Source organism: Sceloporus undulatus, chromosome 2 (genome assembly GCF_019175285.1).
Source record: "Sceloporus undulatus isolate JIND9_A2432 ecotype Alabama chromosome 2, SceUnd_v1.1, whole genome shotgun sequence".
NCBI classification, from domain to species: domain Eukaryota; kingdom Metazoa; phylum Chordata; class Lepidosauria; order Squamata; family Phrynosomatidae; genus Sceloporus; species Sceloporus undulatus.
In genome coordinates this window covers 244920293-244945581 of record NC_056523.1, presented here as the reverse complement: position 1 = coordinate 244945581, position 25289 = coordinate 244920293, and the positions used below count along the sequence as shown (strand labels likewise).

The 25289-nt window shown below is 41.1% G+C and overlaps 1 protein-coding gene across 1 annotated transcript in view; it reads right to left on the bottom strand.

Moving 5' to 3' along the window:
* Positions 1–6214: 6214 nt before the first annotated feature.
* TMC1 (transmembrane channel like 1) overlaps positions 6215–25289 on the bottom strand; it is a 69721-nt gene continuing 50646 nt past the window's right edge. The window contains exons 13-18 of the mRNA XM_042447901.1: positions 21814–22053; positions 13631–13756; positions 12637–12715; positions 12314–12425; positions 9264–9682; positions 6215–6521 (exon numbers count right to left, since the gene is read on the bottom strand). Of these exons, the coding sequence (XP_042303835.1) occupies positions 9375–9682; positions 12314–12425; positions 12637–12715; positions 13631–13756; positions 21814–22053 (865 nt within the window). The 3' untranslated portion in view covers positions 6215–6521; positions 9264–9374. The remainder of the gene's footprint in view (positions 6522–9263; positions 9683–12313; positions 12426–12636; positions 12716–13630; positions 13757–21813; positions 22054–25289) is intronic.

Genomic DNA, 25289 nt, shown 5'->3' with positions numbered 1-25289 from the left:
TGTAATGTATTCAATCCTTTCAAGGTGTACAACAGTTATTGTTGGATTGGCAGCTGTGGTTGTGCAGATATTTTGAACTGCAATTCCAAGAGTGTCTCATCATTCTCAGTGCTGGTTAGTGCTGATAAGAGTTGCACTCCAGCCACATGGTGTTGTGCGGTTTGAGGTGTCAGCTTTCTTATTCTGATTTAAAGGGTTCCTTGAGGATGCATTTTCTCTCTTGCACTGTCTAACATTTGCATGAAACCATTGAGACACATTTCAATATCCACTGGGCTAGGAAGTCATCAACATACAGACTATGGCGGGTTACAGACCACCCGTTTGGGGCGGGCTGCACCCGCCCCTTTCCCCGGGGTATCGGGGCCTCAGCGTCTAGAGCGGCAGCCACTGAGGCCCTGATCCACCACTTTTCAGGCTGCGGGGAAGCAGCAAAAGGCCCCATCCCCGCAGCCTGGAAAGGGGTGTCCTTGGGGCTTCAAGCCCCAAGGACACCCCACGGCAGCGGGGAGGAGGAGAAAGGGGCCGCTTGGCCCCTTTCTCCTTTGGTCCGCTGGGTGCAGCTGTGTGAAGGCTGCGCCCAGCAGACCAAACCAGGAAGGAGCTCCGAAACGGAGCTCCTTCCTGCTCTGCGCTAAGGATGCACTAAGCGCCCTGGTGCGGAGCGAGGACGTCATGTCCGCGCCGCCCTGTATAGAGGCGGTGCGGTCGTGACATCCTCATGGCGGCGGCTGTGTGGAACGGCCGCCGCCATTTTGTGCGCGCAGAGCGCACACTAGGGTTAGGGGGGTGCAGAAGCACCGTCCCTTTCTAACCCTAGTATGCGCTCCATGCGTACTTTCCTGCCCGTTTGTAACGGGCCCAGGATTCCATAGGACAGAGCCATGGCAGTTAAAAATGGAATCATGGAAGCAAAACAAACTGCCCCAAAAGGGCAGTCTGGAGGCGGCCATTTTTCCTCTGGAGGGATACTACAGCAACCATCCTTCCACAGATGTTCTTAATGTTCAGTGGCAGGTGATTTGCTTCAAAAACAGCAATCAATTACACATCAAAAATGGGCATTTTAAACACCTCTTCAAAGCTGGGTCCCAGCAGCACCTACATGCTGGTGATCTGTAGGTGCTTGTTTGCCTCTGCCCAAGATGAACAAAGAGTATTGCCACTGGCAAGCCAGATGAGTAGGAAAAAGAGCATCTTGTTGATTTATGCCTGACCCTTCTTTCATAAACCAATCAATAATTTTATGTATATCCCACTTTTTCCCCACAGGTGTGACTCAAGACAGATTACAAAATAATAAAACATATTAATAGCATTATATATGGGTGATAATCCTGTTGGGCAGTTATGAACGTGTAAACTAGAGTTACACACTCATGATTGTTTCATATTCATGACCCCTAGTGCTGATAAGATGAGGTGAACCATCAGTCTCATGTGATCTTCAGGCATGTGGCTGTTTCAATATTGCTGGCTCAAGACATTTCACTGCCCGAGTCATACCAGCTGTGGAACTCTGGGAGTTAGTACACTCAAGCCACAATTTTTCTGAGCCCCAAGTCATGGTGCATGCTATGCTGTTTGCAAGACTAATCAAGTTCTTTTGACACCTAAAGTAGAACATCTTGCAACTGCTACTTCCTTTCCATGACAGGTAAAATCACACAGTAATAGATGAAATAATTAAGCATGATGCCTCAGATGAATTGCCTGAGGTCAAGATCTTGTGAGCCCACTAAGAAAGCATAAATATCCTCAGGCATATTTATATCAGTGCTCAATGAGAGGGTGACGAAAACTGCTTCTTCCTTCCTAGGTGCAGAAGGGCAGCTGGGTTGACAATCTACAGCCTTAGTCCAGGTGGACCTCTATGGTGAATCACTTCCCAGCACCCAGTAGCCTCTGGCTGCTCTTGTATGCTTGAAGCAAAAGCACTGCAGAAAGAGGCTGCCTGCATAATTCACAAATAATATTATGAGTTCAGCCAGCTGTCTTGCTTACTCATCAGCTTGTTTAAACCTTCTGACCTGTGGCAACCCAAGGGCAAGCCTATCACGGGGGTTTCTTGGTAAGATTTGTTCAGAGGAGGTTTGCCATTGCCTTCTTTGAGGCTGTGAGCATGTGACTTGCCCAAAGTCACCCAATGAGTTTCATGGCTGAGCTGGGAATCAAACCCTGGTCTCCAGAACCACAGTCCTGCACTCAAACCAAAAGTAATAGCAATACTATGTACATTTCTATACTGCTTATCAGTGAACCATGCACTCTCTAAGCAATTTACAGTCCATAAACCAATTGCCCCCAACAAGCTGGGTATTCATTTTACTGGCCTACAAAAGGATAGAAGGCTGAGTGGACCTTGGAGCCCTGCCTGGGATCAAACTCATAACCCTGTGGCTGCAGTACTGGCATTTAACCGCTGTGCAACCAGGGCTCCAAATCCACTAGACCACGCTGGTGCCGAGCAAAAGGAAAAAAGCACACAGGAATGCCTCTGGACAAGTAGTTATGTCTTTTTTTGTGTTTGTCTGTTTTCCTCCATTAAGTTCTATGCAACCACACAAGTCTTTTTTATACTTGTAGGCATGGAGTTGTGGAGGAACAACTATGTATATTTGCCAGCTGGAAATTAGCTGATGGTTTAGCTCTTCTTGACATACTTAAATAGAACTTAGCAACCTTGCTAAAACAGTTACCTGTTAACCTGTTCATTAAATAATGGGCATAGATATAAGGTTTTTTTTTGTTACACCTCTTGCACTGCAGGTCATGTGAAGCTTTTTCTAACTTAATGCTAATTTTTGAGTTCACTTTAGTCACATAAACAGGTTTGTTTTCACAGGGCTCCTCTCCCTTGTTGAACTTGTTTTTTCCTGCCATGGTAAATAAAGAGCAATAAAGAAAGCTTCTGACATTCAATCCAAGGGTGCATCTACATGGTATAAATAATGCAATCTGACATCACTTTAAGTGCTGTAGCCCCATCCTATGGAATCCTGGGATTTGTAGTTTGAACTGCCAAAGAGTGCTGGTGCTTCACAAAACAACAAATCCCAGTATTCTGGATGCTGGAGCCATGGCAGTTAAAGTGGTGTCAAACTGCATTATTTCTACACTGTGACTAAAGTGAACTCAAAAATTAGGACTTGGAGAAAGCCTCACATGACCTGCACTGTTAGAGGTGTGACAAAAAATCAACTTCTATCTATGGCCATCTTTCTGTCACCTGGTGATGATGCCTATTTGCCTGCTCTCTTACTTAGAGCATCCAGAGAGCAGCCCAGAAGAAAGGGGGCAGGTGAGGAAAAGCTGCTGGTTTTTTTCTTCCTCTTGTCACTATTCACCTGTTTAGAGGGGACTACGATTGTCACGTCAGGGCTCCTGAGGTTTGGGGCTGAGATTCCAGGATCTGAAATTTGGAGGCAAAAACCTAAGATTTAGAGATGACATCTTGTGATGTCATGGGATTGGTCATAGGGATGACATCAGGGAGCAGCCCCTGGGGTTGTCATTAGAATTTCTACATTAAGCATCAACCATTGTTGTATTGAGTTTGCCATTCAATTTTTTTTTAAATCAAGTCTAATGAGGAAAATGTTGTTATGTGCCTTCAAGTTGTTTCCAACTTATGGCAACCTTTAGGCGAACCTATCATGGGGTTTTCTTGGCGAGATTCATTCAGAGGTGTTTTGCCATTCCCTTCCCCTGAAGCTCAGAGAGTGTGACTTACCCAAGGTAACCCAATGGGTTTCATGGTCAAGCTGGGAATCGAACCCTGATCTCCAGAGTTGTAGTCCATTACACTCAAACCACTACACCATGCTAGCTCCCATAAAGAGGAAAACAGAGATACACATACTTTTATGATAATACTCTTGCCCTGAGATTCTTCTCATCTTGCTGAAGATGGGAGAAGAGGCTCCAAACCCTGTGACACTGGGCCAGAATCAACAAGTTTAAATAGCAAACAGACAAAGGGGCATCAATAGCAAGGATGAAGCACAACAGCAGCAGTACCAGGGACTTCTGCCAGTGGCCCCACTTTTGGGAGTGGGTGAACCTTGATAAGTGCCAAATTATGCTGACTCTTGAAACCAGTCTTGGGCCCATTACAGTCCGCCCAAAAGGGGTGGTCTTGGGCCGCTGCCAGTTGCAGCGTGGAGGAGCCGCAGCAGCCAAACCGCGCGACTCCTCCGCGCTGCAAAAAAGGAGTGCAGAAATCACACTCCTTCCGGCAACCTGGAAGAGCCGCCGCAAGTGCCAGAGCGTGCACTCGCGATGGCTCTTCCGGGTTTAGACATTCGGACGCTGCGCGTCCATTACGTCAAGATGGCCGCGCCCGTCTGTATAGGGCGCCGCCATCTTGCCGTACAGAATACGCGTGAGGGGCAAGGTGCATCCGGAAGCGCCGCCCCTCATGCGTATTCCTGGTGCAACAATGGCACCGCTTAGGCCCGTCTGTAAGGCGCCTTGGAAATAGGAAGAAAGTGCAAAAAGAGAACAAGGTTCTTTGTCTTCAACAGAAACATAAGAATGGAAGATAGAATAGATGCAACTTCACTCAAGCTATTGCATGGTCAATCTGGATTCCTTAGATGTATTTTACTAGACAGCTTGTAATATATGGCCTGGAATTTTACTAGCATAGATCACAGGCCCTGTTCTGTGGTAATTATAAAGAGGAGGAAAGGATAAATGTTGGTTTTATCAATACTCTGTAAAATTAGATGGAGCTGTAAAGGATAAAGCAATCCAAAGATGTGGAAACTAAAGGGATTCACACTGGTTCCCTTATTTTTAAACACTACCAGAACATTCTTCCTAAGTGAAAAACTTTTGGCTGTTCATAAAAGAAATTATTTATTTTGTGAGCGAGACATTTAATAACAGTTCTGGACCAGACCCTAGGGAAATGTTTGACAAATGAGAAACCAGAATGCAAAGCTTTGCAGATGCAAGAGCCCCTTAACTGAAAGAATCCAGAAACAAGTTAAATATTTAAGAGTAAAAATTATCATCCTTTAAACAAGACATTGTGCAAATAAACAGAAAGCATCTGTTTCATTTTTGTCCATTGTTCATGGCTTGAAAGGGAATAATTTGCTATTGCAAAAGGTATGTGTGGAGACATAGGTTGACACATGAACACACTACAGAGAATAAAAAAAGATGTGGCCCTTCAAATGTTATTGAGGTACAACCATTCTGAACTATTGACTAAGCTGGTTAGGGGTGATCTGGACAGCCACATCTTCCTGCCATTGTTGTAATATAGGAATCAGTGATGGATCAAATATTTCACTTATCCAGACAGCTAACTATACAGGAATAACTGAAAGGAAAAAAATTGGAAAATACTGAACACCGATAACCAGTTATCTAGGTTCTGGAACCAAGCCTAAATGAGGAAACTAACATACAATTAAAAGCTGCAAAGAGAAAATCAATGCCTGACAAACTTTTTTGATACTTGATATCCATTTACAGTCACCCTTCCTAAATCATGGATCTTGGATTCACACCCTTGAAAATCCATGGAGGGGCAGCCTTCACTATTTTCAATGGGGTGCATGCCTGGCGTGCACACCCTGAGCACGCACACAGCCATGCACCTCATTCAAGTCTATGGGGCTTGAATACAAGAGAGCTTCCATGGGGGGGGGGGTCGGAACGGATTCCATGCTAAAACAGAGGGCCATCTGTATTTTGTTTGTATGCTAGGGAAGTTTGTTTGCTTTTACTCCATCAAATATCTATGTCCATCTTTGGTGGGGCATTTTCTAAGTGATGGAATGATGGATTTCCTGAGCATCTAAAGAATAAGAATAAAGACATGTTGCTTCTGTGGGATTTGGAATAAGCATTAACTAAAAAACAAAACAAAACATAACCAAAAATAAACAACCAATGGAACAATTAAAATGGACATTATCTATATATCTGTTTTAGTGTCTACTTTTAAAATAATGTGTTTTGATCTTCTTTTATATTTGAAAATAATATTTTAAAAAAGGAGTATCTAGGGAAAACTATTCACTGGTATGTACCATTTTGAAAATAATAAACAGGGGAAACCCCAGCATTCACCCTTCTAACAAACAAAACACGATAACTTCCAGTATGGATCCAGGAATATACCCTGTGTGTGTGTTGTAAAATATACCACAAAATGTGACTATATAATAATCAAAACTATTTATAGAAACTTCAAAAATCACCTGTTGTTATTGTCACAAAAGGCATGCAGTACACAATATGGTATGTAATTGCAAACATAGGACAATTGATTCCACAATCATTAAGTTTACTTATACATAGAGTCCAGATGTCATATACAGAAAGATCAGGAGACAATAATACATTAATGGTATAAGCAACTCAGACAAGATGGTAACCAGGCATCTGTTCCCAGGATCCTGAACTGGACTTATTTCATGTTCTTCAGCTTGTTTTCTTCCATTTATCTTTCTTTTCTGCGCTCAGGGACTGCATTCATAGCTGACATCTAGACATCTAGGCTGACAAACACAAATAATCCAATGGGTATACATTTTGAAAATAAAAAAGGAGCCAACCAGACTAGCAGCTAAACTCTATTTCAAAACTGGTGACAGAAAAATATCTGCTACACTTCATGGCAGGCTACATGATACACACCATTCTGTCCTTGTAGTAAGGAGAAATTCATGACTAAGGTAGAGTAATAGCTGGAATGAGGTAGGAGCACCAATCTCATTCCCGGAGTTAGTAGCCTACTCTAAGGGTTAGAAGAGTCGTTGACTGAGGGAATCAGAATTTTAAGATGTCTTTATGCCACATAATTTGTCATTCAAGTGTGAGTTTAATATGGTTGCCAGATTCTGATATGACTGAAATTGCAGGATGAGCTATAGAAATGTCCCGGTGGATCTCTTCCCAATGACAAACTAGAGATAAACCAAAGTCTGATTTTAAATACCCGAGACTTTTTCAAAGGGATTGGGGGGATAGCAGCTGGCAGACACTGGAAGGAGTTCCAGTGGTACTGCTTAGAAAATCTGTGCTACTCATCAGTGGAAAGTTGGCACTCTCGCAGAAGTAAAACTGTATATAGATCTACTCAACTGGAAGCCGCATAGACTTCCATGGGATTTACTCCCCAGTAAGTGTATATAGCAATTGCTAAAGCAACAGCTGAGGAGCGGTGTACCAATGTTATCTTTTGAGTCATTGGCCTCCCCTTATGTTTAGAAGAGGCTCTGATTGATGGCATCTTAAGAATTTTAAACCAGTGGTTTGAGCGTTGGACTATGACTCTGGAGATGAGTGTTTGAATCTCCAGTCAGCCATGGAAACCCAACTTGGCAAATCACACTCTCTCAGCCTCTGAGAAAGACAAAGGAAAATCTCTCCTAACAAATCTGATCAAGAAAACCCCATGACAAGTTCACCTTAGGGTTGCCATAAGTTGAAAATAAGCAAAATTGGAAAGACTCCAGGAAGCAGCATTTTTGTACCCAGTGGTGCAGCAGGAAAGGTAATTTTGATGTGTTCTGCCTGGGGCTTTGAAAAGTCCTCAAAAACTTTGTTTGGCTCCAAGAGCTATATAGTATGACACACAAACACACCATATCCACAAACTTATCACAGATAAAGAAAATTATGGGTAATTAACAAATGCTATATTTGCAGCAGTTGTTGACGATAGTCACACTGGATGACCTCCAGATGCCTAGAGAGACCATACTTTTTCAGACGTGGGTGATATTGCAGATCCTGGTCCCCTGGATAGGGGGCTCATATTAGAGTATTCTGGGCCAGGTTACAGAGGAAATCTGGCTCCTTTGTTATATCATCTCCACTGGTTACTAGTCTGCTGCCAGGTAAAATTTAAAGCTCTTGTTATAATTTATAAAGCCATGTATGGCTCAGATTTAGGCTGTCTGAAGGATCATATCATCTTATATGAGCCAGTTTTTTGAGCTCTCAGACTTTCAACAGCCATTCTCTCAGTCCCTCCATCTTCACAGATACACCTGGTGTAGGTGTGAGATACAGCCTTCTCAGTGTCTGTTCCTGCATTTTGGAACTCCCTCCCTAGGGAGACTAGGATTGTTCCCCCTTCCCACCATCTTTCTATTAGCAGATGAAAACTTTTCTCTTCCAATTTTTTGTATTGAGATGTATTGCCATTGATATTATGATGTATTTGAAATATGCAGTGTTATGTTATTGTTATGCAAATTGTTGTAAACCGCCTTGATTAATTTGTTTTAGAAGGGCGGTATACAAATAAACCTTATTATTATTATTATTATTATTATTATTATTAAGGAACAGACTGCAATGACTTTTGATAGTATTCAATGCTATTGATTTTTATCTTCTGACTTTCAAATAGGTTTGTTTAAATTTTTAACTGTCTTAAAATAATAAGTGAATAAGTAATATTAACATTAATAATAATAATAATAATAATAATAATACATGCCAGGTTGTTTGTAAGTATGACATCCACACATTCTTACATACTACTTTTCTAGGTCAGACCAAGATCGACTTGATCCAGAAATGGCCAGTCAGATTTTCTTTGAACAGCCATGAGCATCTAGTACACAAACATGTGAAAATGGAGATTTCCATTTAAGAGGAAAAGGCATCTAAAGCCTGTCAGTCCCTGGGGTTGCTCTGGAGCATATCAAAGAAAACAGAGCTGTGCACTTAACCAAAAGAGGTTAAACTCTGCCCTCTAGTGGTACTCTGGGTTTATTGTATGCTACATTGACACTTTGGTACAGTCATTCAAAAGTCCCCTTTGTAGAAAGACACTTTTTAAATTTAAAATCAAATTAAATAATTGGGAATCAAAACACTTTTGGTATGTTACTGTTGATTTCTAAACTATCCAAGAGAGCAGACAAAAAACAAGGAGAAGAAATAATAAAATCCAAAATATCCAAAGAAAAATTCATAGCAAAACAAATACATTTTCTTCTTTTGTCACTGTAACTTACAAAATCTAGAAATAGTCCTTTGTTTTTTTTTAAAAAAAGAGAGATTATAATGCTAAACTTTAATTCCCTTTGGGGTGCTCTCCGGGAGGGGGAGAACTTAAAATCTTCTCCCAGCCTATTCTGTCCCTAATCTTTCCAACAGCACTGAGTGGTGGAAAAGAATGCCATGTCTTAGTGAGTTTGATGAAAACATGAGTAAAGCCCAAGATAGCTTCTGAAATCCAGGCCCTAGCTAACTCTTTCTCTGCTGGTTCTAGCTAGTATCACCTTCTGACAGTGACAGAATCTCACTGGATAATCTCCTTTCCAAACGTTTGAAGTCAGCATTGTATAATGCAGATGGCTTGTCTCATAGAAAAGTTAGAAAGATTCTTATTCTCAGTAACGTTGAGGTGGCCCTCCTGGTATCCTTGGTTGGAAACCTCCAAAGCGTGGATTTCCTGGAGGTCCATTCATGCCATAGCCCCTTGGTCCTAGTGGCCGAGTCACTGAGATACGTGGAGGAGGAGCGAAACCACCACCACCTCCTCCTCCTCTGCCGTATGGAGGGAGGTTTCCATTTGCAACACTGGGCCTCTCTTCCTGCTGTGGACCAGTCTCTTTCTTTGTCCCGCTCTCTCCTTTTTCTTTCTTGGACCCACTCTCTCCTTTTTCTTTCTTGGACACACTCTCTCCTTTTTCTTTATCTGAAGCACATTAGGGGCAGGGAAGGGAAAGACAGGATAGATGCTGAAGGCCGAAGTCAGAATGTGTGTTCCTAACCATGTCATTTCGCAGAGAGATAGCCCGTGTTTATCTATTGCAGGTGGTAAAATTTACAACAAAACCTCTTGGTTGTGGGCACTGACAGATGAAGCATTGTTTTAAATTAGCAGCAAGTAGTGATGTTTGCTGCATCATCTACATTACATAAATAATCCAGTTTGACACCACTCAGTGCTATGGAATTCTGGGAATTACATTTAGCCGTGGCAGTTAAGGTGGTGTCAACCTGGATTATTTCTGCAATGCAGATGCAGCTATTATCAGCCCATCTGCTCCTTGTCTGTGATACTATTTTTCCAGCTTACAGTTATTACATATTTTATTATTTTAATGAACCATTTCACTTATCCCTATTCTGTTTGTTATTTTATTTTATTTTCTGTTTCCAATACTATACTGTTGTAAACCAATTTGGGATTTTGTTTTATTTTTTAGAAGAAATATATTATAAGCATGTCTTCATAATTAAACAACTTTCCTTGTCTTCTCTTCAAACGATACATGTTACAGTCTTCTTAAGACAGGGTGGAGGGGAAAACACCACTTTTAGAAATGATTAATTCCCTAATAATATACTACATATACACATGTCTGGGTTGCTGCCAATCTAGTAGTTCCAGAGCAGAGCACCCAACATGAAGGCCAAGCTCCCATGTCAGAAGACATATCATAAATTTATCCACAGGCAGAACCATGAATCATTTCTGATCTTACCCATCCCCAGCCCACCTTTCAGTTGCTGCAACACCCCAATATGACTATTTACTGGCCAGTGGAGAATAGGAGAGCATCAGAGAAGTGTCCAACAATGTTCCTATCATTCATGGTTCCCAACCTTTGGTCCCCCTGATGATCTGGACTTCAGCTTGCATAATTCCTGACTGTTGGCCAAAGCCCAAAATGAATAGAAGACCAAGGTTGTGGGCCATTGCTATAGCTGAACACACAACAACAAAGCATCCTCTGGGACCTCCCATGTGTCTTCCAGAGATCCTGGAGGATGATGTCAGTGCTGTACATCTAGCCATAGGAACATTTCTGGATGCTTCTCCATCACACATGTGCTGTCCACTGGTAAATAAATGCTGTAGCAGCTATAATGTGGGGTGTGGGGAGTTTGGTTATTATGCAAGGTGGGTGGAGAATTCTACAACTACTTTAAAATTACTTACACTGGACTTTGTTGTTGTTGTTGTTGTTGTTGTTGTTGTGTGCTCTCAAATTGTTTCTGACTTATGGCAACCTTAAGGCTGGGGTTTTCTGGGACTGAGAATAAGTGATTCACCCAAGATCAGCCAATGGATTTCCATGACTGATCACGAAATTGAACCCTGATCTCCAGAGTTGTAGTCCAACGCTCAAAGAACTACACTACACTGACTCTCTATGCTTGACTTATGCCTGTGTAAACGGCTAACAGGATATCATCCATTGCCTTCATTCCCCAATGGGATTTGTTAGCAGTCATGGGTAACCAGCATACATATTATCCATAATTCATCAATCCAGTAGCCTCCATTCTGGAACTGAATTTAAATTTAAGCCCAAACCTCAGTGGCTCAAAACTGTGAGACAAAACACATTTTTGGACATCTATGTTTATTCTCTCTCTCAAAAAAAAAAAAAAACCTTCTCATTTTTTATCATCCAGACTCAAAGCTTGCAAATTTAGAGTGCCTACAAATTGTTCCTAATGAAGAGATTGCCCACCTGCAGAGTTTGGACTTTGATATATGTGTGCCATTAGTTTTGTGCTTCAGTGAGTAATCTGTGAATACCAACATGTGCTTGAATTATTGACTCTGTACATATGACCTTTCTTGTTCTGTGCACATATTGGTTTGGATAATACTGGGGCACATCTATACTGATTAAAAAGGGAAGAAAGTCCCAGATTTTGTTCCCGTTCTTTCCTATTTTATTTTGGATATCCATACATATTTTCTATCAGCTACCAGTAAAATCAGAGACTTTTCATAACAGCTCACCAGGTCAGTTTATCTTAACCCAACAGAATATCAGAAAGAACAGGAACAAAATCTTGGACTTTTTAATCAGTCTGGATCGTCCCGGAGATCAGCAGCAGCGGCCCTTTGCCATTTATCTAAGGGCTTGAACAGACAGGGCAAAATAAAGCTGCTTTGGGTCACTTTGGAGTTATGCTGTTTAAATGACACGTGCATCTTAAAAGGCCAGAAGCTACACCAAAGTCCTTAGGACTGGAGCATGGCTTTGGCACAACTTCCGGCCTTTTAGGACGCATGCAGCATTTAAACAGAATATCTCCAAAGTGACCCAAAGCAGCTTTATTTTGGCCTGTCTGTTCAGGTCCAAAGCTAGCTGTCTTTTTGAAATGGAAATCCACCTCTGACTGCAAGCCAGGCAGAGGTTCAGCAACTGTTTCCTCTGAGGCATGGAATTACAATGAAAGGCAGAGGTGCACTTGTGAAATTTTTACCTTATAGCCAGCTGTTAAAAGACAAAGAGCTTCTCTGGTGCTAATGCAGCAAAAGGAACCACAATTATTGCAAAGGCTTTCCAGCCCTTCCTACCTTGAGCTCCTTTAGGGTTGTTCTGTTTGGATGGATTCTCAGTAGACATTTCTTCTTTTTCCCGTGCTTCCTGAGCTTTCTGTTTGTTCCTCCTCTTGTTTTCCTCAGCTTGCTGATAAAGAAGAATGAAAGTAAAATCCCGTTATTTTCAGGAACAACAGTCTAATCCAGGAGTGGACCACACTACTGCTATCATCCCTCAACATTGGTTATGTTGGCTAGGGATGATGGTAGCAACAGCCCAACAGCAGCTGTAAGGCTGCAGAATTCTCACCCTATGGGAAAAAATAACCCAAATCAAATGTCTTTTGCAACATCCTTACACTTTGCAGTTTCTTCTTAAGCTCCAGGTTCATGTCCTTGTACCCTTTTGAGGTAGCATTGAGATAGTAGATACTCAAGCTAAAGGGGGAAGGAAATCATAGAATCACGTTATGATTATACTAACTGAAGTTCATTAAAGTATGCTGATGTAACAGCTATCTTCATTGCTGATAATAACAATCATAGTCATTGTTAACTTCATTGCTACAAGTTAAGAAGATACTATACAAAATGGTGGCTCACAAAGTGTTTGTAGTAGGTCTACATGCATTACACACATGCATATAATCATGTTTAGTCATTAACATCTCATCCCTGCATCCTCATGGTTTTTGAATTAAATGAGCTGTGTGTGGAGGGGGGCGGGGGAGTTGTGATCAATACAACCTTACAAGTCAGGAGGGACAAAAAGGAAGGTACCTATATCTATACCTATATCTCTCTTCTTCTGAGCCCAATGTATAGTCCTATTGTTTTTCTATATGTAAAAATAAAAATTGGGGGGGGGGGGGTAGGGCTACTATAGTTTAGTGTCTAGAGAAAGGGGCAAGGAAAATGTGGTGCATGGACCACACTAAAAGAAAACCCACACAAAAGACCAAGAAAAGGGGGTTGGACTGAATGGCCCTTGTGGTTTCTTCCAACTCTATGATTCTATGATCACTTCCAGTCCTGCCAGGAGTGATGATGTGAGGCTGCAGAGGGAAAGAGGGCCCCTTTAAAGTTTCCCACTCCTGTGTTAGATTGTCAGACTAGGGCTGGGCATACTTAGGTTCAAACCTCCATCTAGTCATGACATTCAGCAGATGATTCCTGAGCAAATTCCTATCCTTACAGCCTAACCTACCTCACAGGGTTGTTGGGGGGGGGGCTAAACTGGGGAAATGACCATGTAGGTTGCCAGGACCATCTTGGAGGAAGTGTAGGATAGAAAATAACATATTAATAAATTGTACATTCCCACAGAAAGTGAAGTAATGATGCTGTACGTACACCATCAGCAATATGAAGGGTAGGATCACACCAGGATTTGCAGCAAGATTAAAAAATTTCTGAAACCAGGAAGGAAAATCATTTTCCAGTGTTTCTCCAATGACTTCAAACATTCTCGTTTTTCCACTGTCCATCCACACATAGAATGGGAAAATATTAAAAAGATTTTTTAATGAAAATAACACTAATACAAATAAATAATAACTCCAAGAGTCTCAGATTATAGTCCCATAAATCTGGCTGCCTACCAGATTCATTACATAAGAGAGCCAGCATGGTGTAGTGGTTTGAGCACTGGACTACAACTCTGAAAACCAAGGGTTCAAATACCCACTTGGCCATGGAAACCTGTTATGCTTACACTTAGGATTTAGTGATAAGATACAAAGGGGGAAATTAGCAGATAAACTTTCTCCTCAGGTGTGGACTGGGTCATGGATATAGTAGTCTTAGCAAGCAATGGCACATGGCCTCCTTGTCAACGGAGCAGTGAAATCACTCTATGTTGTACTATGAAATTTAAAAAAGCAATCTACAGAGCTAAAATTATTTGGGTGATATCCTCCCCTTGTCTTAGCAGAGTCTATGAATTGGGTCACAGGTGAGGGAACAGCATTAATGCAAACAGGTGGTATATACACAGCAGAAATGGATAAATCTCTCAATTTTGCTCCCGCATTGAAAATTATATAATTTTTGGTAAATTATGATCAAAAAGAAAAATGTGTATATGAAGTCCAATAACTGAAGGTCTATCTATTTTTGGAAATGGGAAAAAATATATAGTGTGTAGTGTTTGAGCACTGAACTACAACTCTGGAGACCAGGGTTCAAATGCCCACTTGCCCATGGAAACCCACTGGGTGATCTTGGGCATGTCACACTCTCTCAGCCTCAGAAGAAGGCATGAGCAACCCCCCCCCCTTAAACAAATCTTGCTGAGAAAAGTGTAATAGGTTCACCTTAGGGTTGCCATAAGTTAGAAATGAATGGAAGGCACACAACAACAACAACAACAACAACGTAATGCGGACCAAGCTTGCATAAGTAATATGCACCTCTAGGTGGCCACAGGGATAGACTAAGGACGTTATTGCACCGTCTCCAGTGCTTAACTTAACTCCTCCGAATTTGAGCCAAATTCAGAAGTTACACTGATTTGATCACATGGACTTTTCCCTGAAAACAGCTTCCCATTGCCTCCAGTATTGAATTCAGGCCCTGTAAGTCACTTCCGCAGCCATTTATTCCAACTCTGAAGCTTCAAATCTGGAAAAAATGGCCACTGAAGCAACTTACGGAGCCTGAATTCAACCAATGGCAATGAGAAGCCATTTTCAGGGGAAAGTCCGTGTGATAAAATCAGTGTAACTTCCGATTTTGGCTAAAATTCAGAAGAGGTAAGTCAGGCACCGGAGGCAATGCGATAAAGTCCAAAGGTAATTTGAGCTCCTTGGTGTCTTCCTCCTCTGTCATGATTGCTCTGTTGATTCCAAGAGTGGGCATCTTTGAAAAACAGCTATTTATTTCTGTTAGTGCAGCAGGGCCTGTCGACCAATATGAAAAAGTGAGGCACTGCCCTGGAGGCATTTTTTTTTTTTCTTATCAGTAAAAGGTGGTCTAGAGAGATCAATGAGGATGGAAAGACTATTTGAAAATACGCATAAAGAAGTTTAAAATGTGTTTCATGAATATTGAGAAATCTTGATAAGGAAAAATAGGTTGATAAGAACCTTTGTAGTTCAGGATTTATTCTGCACAAAACTTGCACATCGGATTATTTTTTTTGGGGGGGGTGTGCAGAAAAGCAGCATTTTCTTCACAGAAAATAGCTCAGCACAGAAATATTGAACTATTATTTTCTGCACAGAAAGATGCTGGTTTCTCAGCAAGAATATCATCTGGAAAGTTTATGCAGAATAAGTCCTAAATTATGAATAATCTTCAAAACAAATGCAGTTTTTGAAGACTTGCTCACAACAAGATTACTAAATTATTCACTTCTTTCAAGAATGAAGTTAGTGAAGAATTTTATCCCTAGAAGGCAAAAACACAAAAACAGCCTTTTTTTCAGGGAAGGGGTGTAGCGGTTTCAGCATTGGACTACAACTCTAGAGTCCAGAGTTCGAATCCTAGCTTGGGCATGGAAACTCACTGGGTGATTTGGGGCAAGTCACGCCTTCTCAACTTCAGAGGATGACAATAGTACAGTAATTCCCCTCTGAAACAAAACTTACCAAGAAAATCCCATAATAGGTTTGCCTTAAGGGCAATGTAAATTGGGTTCAACTTGAAGGCACACAACAACAACAAATGAGGCCAAAGGGCATATACAGAAGGGTCAGTTGCAGGACTGGTTCAATGATTAGACAAAGTGAGGCAACTGCCACAGGTGACATATGCTGAGGAGTAGCAGTGGCAGCCATGGTTGTTCTTCCTGGATCTCCTAACCATTTCTCCATCTTGAGGGATAGAGCCATTGGGCTGGTGTCCACATATGCCCTGGAAGACCCTGCCAGTTTTGAAATAAGGTGCTAATTCTAAGCCCAGTTAGCTTCTGTACATGGAGTAGAAGAAGCACATCTTTTGCTTTGACTCAGGCACTAAACTGGGTTGGCTCTGGCTCTTGATGCAGAAGAAGGCAGAGCTTACAAGACAGAGATCTCCTTGCCTCCTTCTTGTTCACTGATATTCAAGCCAGGTTACTTGTTTTTGAAAACATCCCTAACTGAATGTTTTATCTCTCTCAGAGCTTGTACTGATGGAGAATACTTTCATCATATTATGTAGGACTTCCTCTCTCCTTGAATTAAGACATCGGTTGAGGGCTGTACATATTTGTATATCCTATTTTGGGAAAGAACTGTTAAGGACTTCATGCTTGGTATAATTGACTGACGGTGACAGTGATGAGGACAAGAATGAAAAAAAATTACATGTGGTGAGTTAGGCTATTTTTATGCATGTTTCCTTTCTTCACAGTTTGAAACCACTTGACACTTACATGCACCTATGCCTGGGTAAGTCTTGAGAGTACATGAGACATTTGCACAGCTCCACCTCTAGATGTCAGCCATGGTTTTCTATCATTACAAATAAGAAATAGCTTTCTACAGCATCTTCTTATTTACAGAAATGGGCTTTCCTGATTTCCCCATTCATCCTGGATAGAACTCAGATTTAGTCATTCCTAGATTAGATCCACTGCAATCGGGGGTGCGTTACAGACCACCGGATTGCGGCAGTCTGGCTCCGCCTCTGCTTTCAGCGTCCGGGAGCCGCAGCGGCCAAACTGCTCGGCTCCCAGACGCTCCAAGGAAGGAGCACGGAAATCGCGCTCCTTCCTGGGCCCCGGAAGAGACGCCGCAAGGCGCTAGTCACTCACTCGCGTAGTCACTTCTGGGGCACGACGTGCAGATGCACAGCATCCGCATTTGTCATGAACTCTGTCCGTGATAGGGTTAGGGGCGTCTGGAAGAGACGCCCCTTTTTCAAACTGGGACGTCCTCAGGACGCCCCTAATGGCAGTCTGTAACCCGCCAATGGGACTTAAATAGTCATAATTAAATATCTTATCCCATGGCTTAATAAACTGATTTATTTCTACCCAGCTTAAATCTTAATTTGGGCAGCATCCTGATATCACAAGATTTTCGCTGCCTAATTTGCCACCCTTATACAGCCCAGGTCCATCCCCCCTTCCAGGAGCACGCTGGTGGCCATTTTCTTAACTCAGAAAACTCCTGGATCCGAAAAGAGCCGGGAGGAGTGCTCCTGGAAGCGAGGATGGACCCAGGCTGTATTTGAACTGCAAATTAGGTGGCAAAAACCTTGTAATAATTTAAGGATGGCATCCGAATTAAGTTTTAAACCAGGTAGAGGTAAATCGATTTATTAAGCCATGGGATAAGATCTTAAATTTAATCTCATTACTTTCAGGAGACTTTAATAATAAATACATTCATTTCACTGATTTTAACCATGGGGGGTGGGGGTCTTAGGGACAACTGGGGTTGGTCTCATCTATTTGACATCTCATCTACCTTTCCATGGTGGTGTGACTGTGTGCTCCTGTGAGGCAAGAGGCAATGTTGACAGACAGGATTTTGCTGAGGAGCCAAACTAAGGTCTAGTACACATGGGAGTTTATTGACAGCCTCGTCATGTGCTAGGGTTGCCTGGGGGCGGAGCACCCACATGCCCCACAACCCTCGCATGTGACGAGGGCATAACAATGGCGGTGCCCTATATACACGGGCGCCACCATTGTTACGTAAGTGCCGTGCGGCATCCGTATGGCGACGTGCAGCGCTTACATGGGTGTAACAGTGGCGTACTTGTTATGCCGCTGCCGCAGCGTAAAAAGAACCCACTTTTCGCTTTTCGCGGGTTTTTCCTCCACAGGGAAACCATGTGGTTTGGCGGCTGCGGCTTCCCTGCAGAGGAAAAACAGGTGCTGGGAGGCTGCCCTTTTTGGGCACTCTGTACCACGCCCATATGTGCCAAATAGTTAATGGTCAGCAGAAATAGTGGGGAGTGACAATAGTGAAGGATCTCTAAGAGATATGGCAGTGGCGCCATAGCTAACTTTTGTTAGTATTGCATAGAAGGAGCCACAGTAAACTCCTCCTTATGAGGAGACAATCCAAAATGAAAAGAGGTAATGCCAGAAAATGACTCTCCCAAGAGCAGTTGTGGTGCAGCAGATGACAGCTACAAATAGCACTAATGATGTAACTGGACTCAGGCTGAAAGGAGGTTCACCAGTTGACATGCTCAGGGGTGAAAGGAATGTCTGAAGCTGCACAGCACATATTATAGGAATATGGGATTTAAGAAGCCTGAATCAGGGGAAGATAGACACAGTAAAACAAAAACAAAAAAAAATGGAACATCTAGGAGGAAATTGATCACACACCAAAATAGGATTTCTTGTTAATCAAAAGCAATTGGGATGCAAAAGCAGGAAACAGAGAGGAATCAAAGATTGTAGGAAAAAATGGCCAAGGATAATGAAATTAAGCAGGAGAGTGATTGAATTTTGCAAGGCCAACAGTTTCTACATCAGAAACACATTCTCCAAGCAACCAAACATACAACTGAATACGTGACTCAATTTGTGGGGCAAAGTTTTGTTTTCCAAATTTGTTGAGAGATTTTAGTTAGAATTCGAGTAGATTCTTTCTCTGTAGTTTAGAGCAGCAATATTGGTATGCCATTTGCTCCTGTTGATTTAATAGTCCCAAGTGCTCTAAGTGTAGATTCCACCTCAGTTTCTAAAACTGTACGTTCATATTCAAATTATTTTTCCTTGAGTGAATGTTACCCTTTTCATATATTGCTTTTGTTGTTTTTTTATTTCTACTTGGTCATGTAATGTCTGTTTCTGTATTGGCTATAGAGCACCCCCATTCTTGGTTTCAATTTCCCTTTGATTTTTCAGGTCTTGTGGAAGAGATACTAGTTCTCTTTATACTTGTGCACAAGTCACTGAATAGTTGCACTGAGGGTTCTATCCCTTTTACATTTGCTTCTCATTTGTTCATCAGTCATCCATTGAAGCTTTTCTTTCTTTTTGGCTGCAGTGAGTGTCTTTTTGCATTCCTTCCTGACAATGTTCCTGGTTTCAGTCCAGAGTTCTTCTGGCTCCCAGTCAATTAGGCCTAATAGTGCAAGTCTATTTTTACGTTGCCTTTAAATTCTATGGCAATGCTCTTCAGGTTTTATTTCGATACAATGGTTAATATATTTTTCTTCTTTAGCTTTACTCATTTTTTTTATTAGCATTTCATGGTCTGTGCCACAATCTGCTCCTGGTCTTGCCTTTGCAGAGAAAATGTCCATCTACTGCTTCCAGTTATGCAGCCTAGCTCAATTCTGTATTGACCATTAAGTGATGTCCCATATTTGCAGGGAGTGGAACAATCAAAAACATTGGCAATTCCTATACATTTGACTTAAATGTGGCCATCAAAATCCAGTGTTGCTAATATTTTTCTGCTAATAAAAATTCTTTTACAATAAGATCTTTAAATGTTGTGCAAATAAATCAGTGCATCCTACTGCATCCTTTGGAAAAGATTTGTATGTTGAATGTCTGCATGTCACTCAGCTGTTAAAAGGGGAAAATTCTCTCAGAAAAACAACCAATTGGAGAAGGGTGTGAAAGATACCAAAAATAATCTCTTTGTGTTCTGGAGTCATGAAGACTAAAATTGTCTAGACATGTGGCTAGAACAAGAGTTGATATGGAGTCCTTATAGCAAGAAGAATAGCTGAATTTAGATGGTAAAGAGAAAGAGACAAAGAAAGGACTTTTGGGCAAGTCTATAGAGCTTGTTTAGATATCTAAACATAATGGAGTCCTAGGGCACTAAATGTGAGATCAGATAAGATAGGGAATATGCAAGGTTGGGCAATAACACTTGAGTTTTAAGGAAACCACTAGATTGGCTTTCCCAAAGGTTCAACAGTAATTCTTACTGACACATTCTGCTTTTCAAAGTAGCAAAGATACAAACAAAGCAATCAAAGGAAAGAGAAGTTTGATATCAACTTAGGAAGCCAGGGATGTTTAGCCTGGAGAAGAGAAGGTTAAGAGATGATTTGATAGCCCTGTTTAAATATTTGAAGGGTGTCATACTGTGGAGGGAGCAAGCTTGTTTTAAGCTGCTCCAGATACTAGAACCCAGAGCAATGGATGCAAGCTACAGGAAAAGAGAGTCCACCTCAACATTAGGAGGAACTTCCTTAACAGTAAGGGCTGTTCAACGGTAGAACACACTCCTTTGGAGAGTGGTGTAGTCTCCGTCCTTGGATGTCTTTAAACAGAGGCTGGATGGCCATCTGTCAGGGAAGCTTTGAGTGAGAGTTCCTGGATGGCAGGGGGGTGGACTGGATGGCCCTTATGGTCTCTTCCAACTCTATAATTCCATGATTTGATATAAGTGAAGAGAATAAGACAAAAGAGATTAAAGAGTACAAGCACAGTTCCATGGATGGAGTTTTAACTGAAAATAAGGGCAAAGAAAATATTTGGTCTTGCTGGAAAGGATGTCTTTTTGTTTTTAAGGAAGTGTCTAAAGGAAAAGTGAGAGGGAGGGAGCTCTTTGTAGGTGTCTTGAGAAGGCTCTCAAGGAGCACCAAGGGAGGAGAACGAAGATGTTGAAGGGAACAGGAAGCTTTAGGACCAGCTGTGGTGTGTGGAAGAGCGGGAGGATAGTATGTCATGTGACCAAAGAGCAGGATATTGTGCAGATGTGGCACATCAGAAAGATGCACATACTGTGAAGTCTTTTAAACATAAAGACAATGATCTTAGTCCATAAATGTACAGGGACAGGCAGATTATTGTTGTTGGAAAAATTAGGAACCCACCAGTTGTTCAAAGAAAGAAATAATCCACATATTCTTTCTAAATATTCCATAGAGCACTGAAACTGCAGCCTGTTTTAACAAACAAAACTTTTCCCATCATTTCTCAGAATGGCAGTGGGAGTGGGGGGATAAAAATAGTTCTGCATGCATGGTCCATGAGAGCCTTGAATGTTAATTGAAAAACCCTTAATGACATCTAGTTCAATGAGACCAATGTGCTTTTTTCCAAGGTTGACCCAAAACATTTTGTTGTCTTAGGTAAAGAACAGGACAGCATCTCTATCTTTGTTCCATGTACAGAAGATAAATGGGTTGGCATTTGAGCCTTTCTTCAACATTGGCAATGGGACAGGAACCTCTGAGACACCAGAATAGCTCAGGGAATGATGCACAAATAGAGATGGGAAAGCCTGTGAACTCAGGAGGGACTGCTGAAGGTGACCCTGCAGTCTGAGACAGGTCTCACATTCTGCTTTTTGTTAGGACCAGCCCTTAACTTCCCTCTTATATCATATTTTCTAAACCTTCTTGTAGTGAAGTTACATTGTGTTTGTGTTTCTGACATTATATGCAGACATAAAATACAATTCAGACACTTCCTTGTAAATGTCCACTCTCCATCTTGGACTTTTACATATGTTATTATGTTCAATTGGATGTATTCCCAAATTAAGTGTGCATAAGATATTCTCATGTCTTTTAAAATGAGACTGTCTTATTTTTCATGGGAAGGCACCCAAAGTCTATATATCCATTCAACAGTCCCCCATCAGCACATAAAGAAGCACATATAAAAAGCAATTAACCTGAATGGACCACAATCAAAAGATGGTGGAATGGAGACTATAGTGTAGACAACCGGCAATGTGGAGAGGAAGAGAATGAACAGCAACATGGCCATGTAGAAGTTGTTTGATCTTGAGGCTTTGAAGACTCTCTCATGGGGAACATTACAGCACATCACAGCCCAACACTGCAGGTACATGGAAGTATGAAGACGGATGACATTGATAGCTGGGAGGCAAGGTGCATAAAAAGAGCCCATCCTAGAAACATTCAATAAGGCAGTCTGTCATGAAAAAGCAACAAAGAACTCAAATGCCAATTACTACTCAACATTTATTATTCCTTTGCTTTTCTACTTGCAAACTCTGCTCACTGACTCAGGGCTAACAAACACTTCCTCATCACCACACACCAATAATTTCACTTGTTTGATATGGGTAGGTTAATATAGTATTTATACCCTGCTCTTCAGCCACCAAGGTTCTCAGCGTGGCTTTCTGTGCTAATCTCATACTTAGGAAAATTAATATACTATTAAGAAGCAACTCTGTACCTCCAAGATAATAGTACATACACACGAACACACACATACTGATTAAAATGTCACCAAATGAAAACTTTTTCATTTTCTAAGGTCTTCAAGATCTTATAGGTCTTAGACGTCTACTGCTAGCATGTTTCTACACCTGTGTCACTGTTGTATTCTGTTTGTATATGTTTCTTCATTTCTTTATCATTTGCATATCTTGATATAATTTTTCCTACTTTGAAAATCAAAGTTGGATTGAAGGACAGGAAATTAACTGTTCAAACATGAAATAATTAAATAAAACTGCACCTGTAAACACTGTCATAATAACTTTCCTTTAAATAATGCAATTTTAAAACCTGTTTCTATAGATAACTACCCATTTCTGTCAAGAGATATTTACCCTGATCACATCCACCAATGTAGGTTGCAAGCTGTGAGTTGTGCCTTTATTACAAGTGGGTAACTGTTGAACCTTGGGATGCATGCAGCTTCCAAAAGCTCTCTGCCAACAATTGGTTCAGAACTCTGACAAGTTGTGCCAGCAGTCCATTTGGATAGACAGACTAATACAAAGGACTAGAGAAGTCCTCCTGCCCCTTTAATGGTTCTGCAGAAGAGAGAATTTCAGTTGGACTATGGACTATGCCTCTGGAGCAGTGGCATCACTAGGATTGGTGACACCCGGTGCGGTAACTCATGGTGCAGCCCCCACCCCACTGACTTCCTCCCATTTCCACACCATACAGAATCTTTAATAATGTTCTTGTATTAATGTTACTTGTAAATCATAATTCCCATATATCACTGAACATCATGGTAATAGTTATTACATAATCAACTAGCCACATTAAAATTATACGTTTACATTGCAGTATCATACACACAGATTAAATGTGTTTAAAGATACATAGTTTCGTGAGGTTAAAGTGAAAATCTGGTAAAATGTGGTGTTTTTAAAGAAAACTTTAAAAATTAAAGTAGTCTATTTAAATTAAAAAAATTAAATTTTCATTTAAAAAACAACCCTGTGGCCTCTCCTTTCTCCTCCCACTGAGCCACAACCTACTCACACTATCTCTTCAGCATTTTAAAGAGATATGGGCAAATTCTGAACAAACTTGTCAAGAAAACCCCATCATATTATGGCCTTAGAGTCGGAAATGAATTGAAGGACCACAAAAAGTTTACTTTATAAGCCACCCCTGATGAAATATTCCATTCTATTTAAAGGGCAGGAACCACGATCGTATTAATATCTGCCTACAATACTGGGCATATAGGATAGTAATAGAAACCAGAAGAACAGAAGTGGAAAAATAGAGGCAAAAGTAGAGTCAGAGAATGGAAAGTGGTATCCACTCATGGGTCTAGTCCTGTTTTCTATTAGCTGAAGCCAGGTGTCATGGTAGATTTTGTAATGCAAGCAGTGCACTTTTTAGCAGTCTCTCATATCCTTCAACAGCCTACAGAAGAAAACCAGGATAAGTGTGGTCAAGCAATATCAGAGTGTGTTGAAGATGGCAAAAGTTGTTAATGAGGAAGAACACACAATATATAATTGGCTGCAGCAGTTTGCTTTTATCTGAGCCTACTGGAAAGGGCAAGATTCTGCCCATTGCTCTCTCCTTACTGTTGAGTTAATTGAGGAAAAACTATCTTTGCATTTTGAACTCTGTTTGCAGCAACTGAATTAAACTGAGGCTGACTGGGAAAGGTGGGAGGAGGAGAAATTGGGACATTTTAAATACAGTTGAAAAAGTAGAACAACAGAGGGTTAATTGGGATTGAGCTTGCCAAATCAAGACAGTTGAGGGTATGATCTCTATAGCCATGCCCAAAGAAAGTCCAAAAAGGACAACAATAACAAAACAGTTTTCATCTCTAACAGCAGCAGCTATTGTGTAAAGCTAGTGAGTCCTAATTACTATTCAAAACTGAGTCAAAATGCTTTTCATTACAAATATACTTTACAGTAATGTACAGTTACAGAGGAAATTGCTCCCCTGCCCATCTATTTATTACAATTCTCTGATCACTGGCATTGCTTTCTGAAGTGGCATAAACTTTGCTTTAGTTAGTACTAGTGAAAAAACTCAGCTTCAACTTGGATTCAAACCACTAACCCACACCTAGCCCAGTATTAATTAGCTTACTTGCTGTTCACTGCTATGATCTTTGGAATAGCAGTATATAAATAAAACAAATTATTATTATTATTATTATTATTACATGAGCAGCCAGTACCAGCTTCACCTGAATTCCATTGATACTATTTAGTTATAATATAAAATTGTATATACTAGATTCCAGTTTAATTGCCATGACAACATCCTATGAAGTACTCAGCATGGTGTAGTGGTTTGAACCTTAAACTATGACTTTGAAGACCCAGGTTCAAATCCATGTTCAACATGGAAACCCACTGAGTGACCTTGGACAAGTCACATTGTCTCAGTCACAAAAGCAGGCAAAGGCAAACCTCCTCTGAACAAATCTTGCCAAGAAAGCCCCATGATAGGTTCGCCATAGGGTCTCCATAAGTCAGAAATGCCCTGAAAGCACACAGCAATTACAACATCTTATGAAATCCTGGAGCTTTATTCTGAAGCTCTTTGACTGAGAATTCTAAAGGTTGCATCTGCATTGCAGAAATAATGGAGTTTGACATCAATCTGACATGGTTCAAAGCTATGTTATTCTGGGATTTGTAGTTTTGTGGGCTATTTAGCCTTCTGTATCAGAGATCTCTGGTGCTACAACAAACTTCAAATCCCAGGATTCAATAGCACTGACCCATGGCAGTTAAAGCGGTGTCAAACCGAATTATTTTTGCAGTGCAGAGGTAGCCAAAAACTCCTCCCTAAACTGCAAATTCCAAGATTCCACAGGCTATTGCTACAACAGTCAAAGTGGAATCATAGCATTATAACTCTGTAATGTGAAAGGCTTCCTGGAATAGAAACA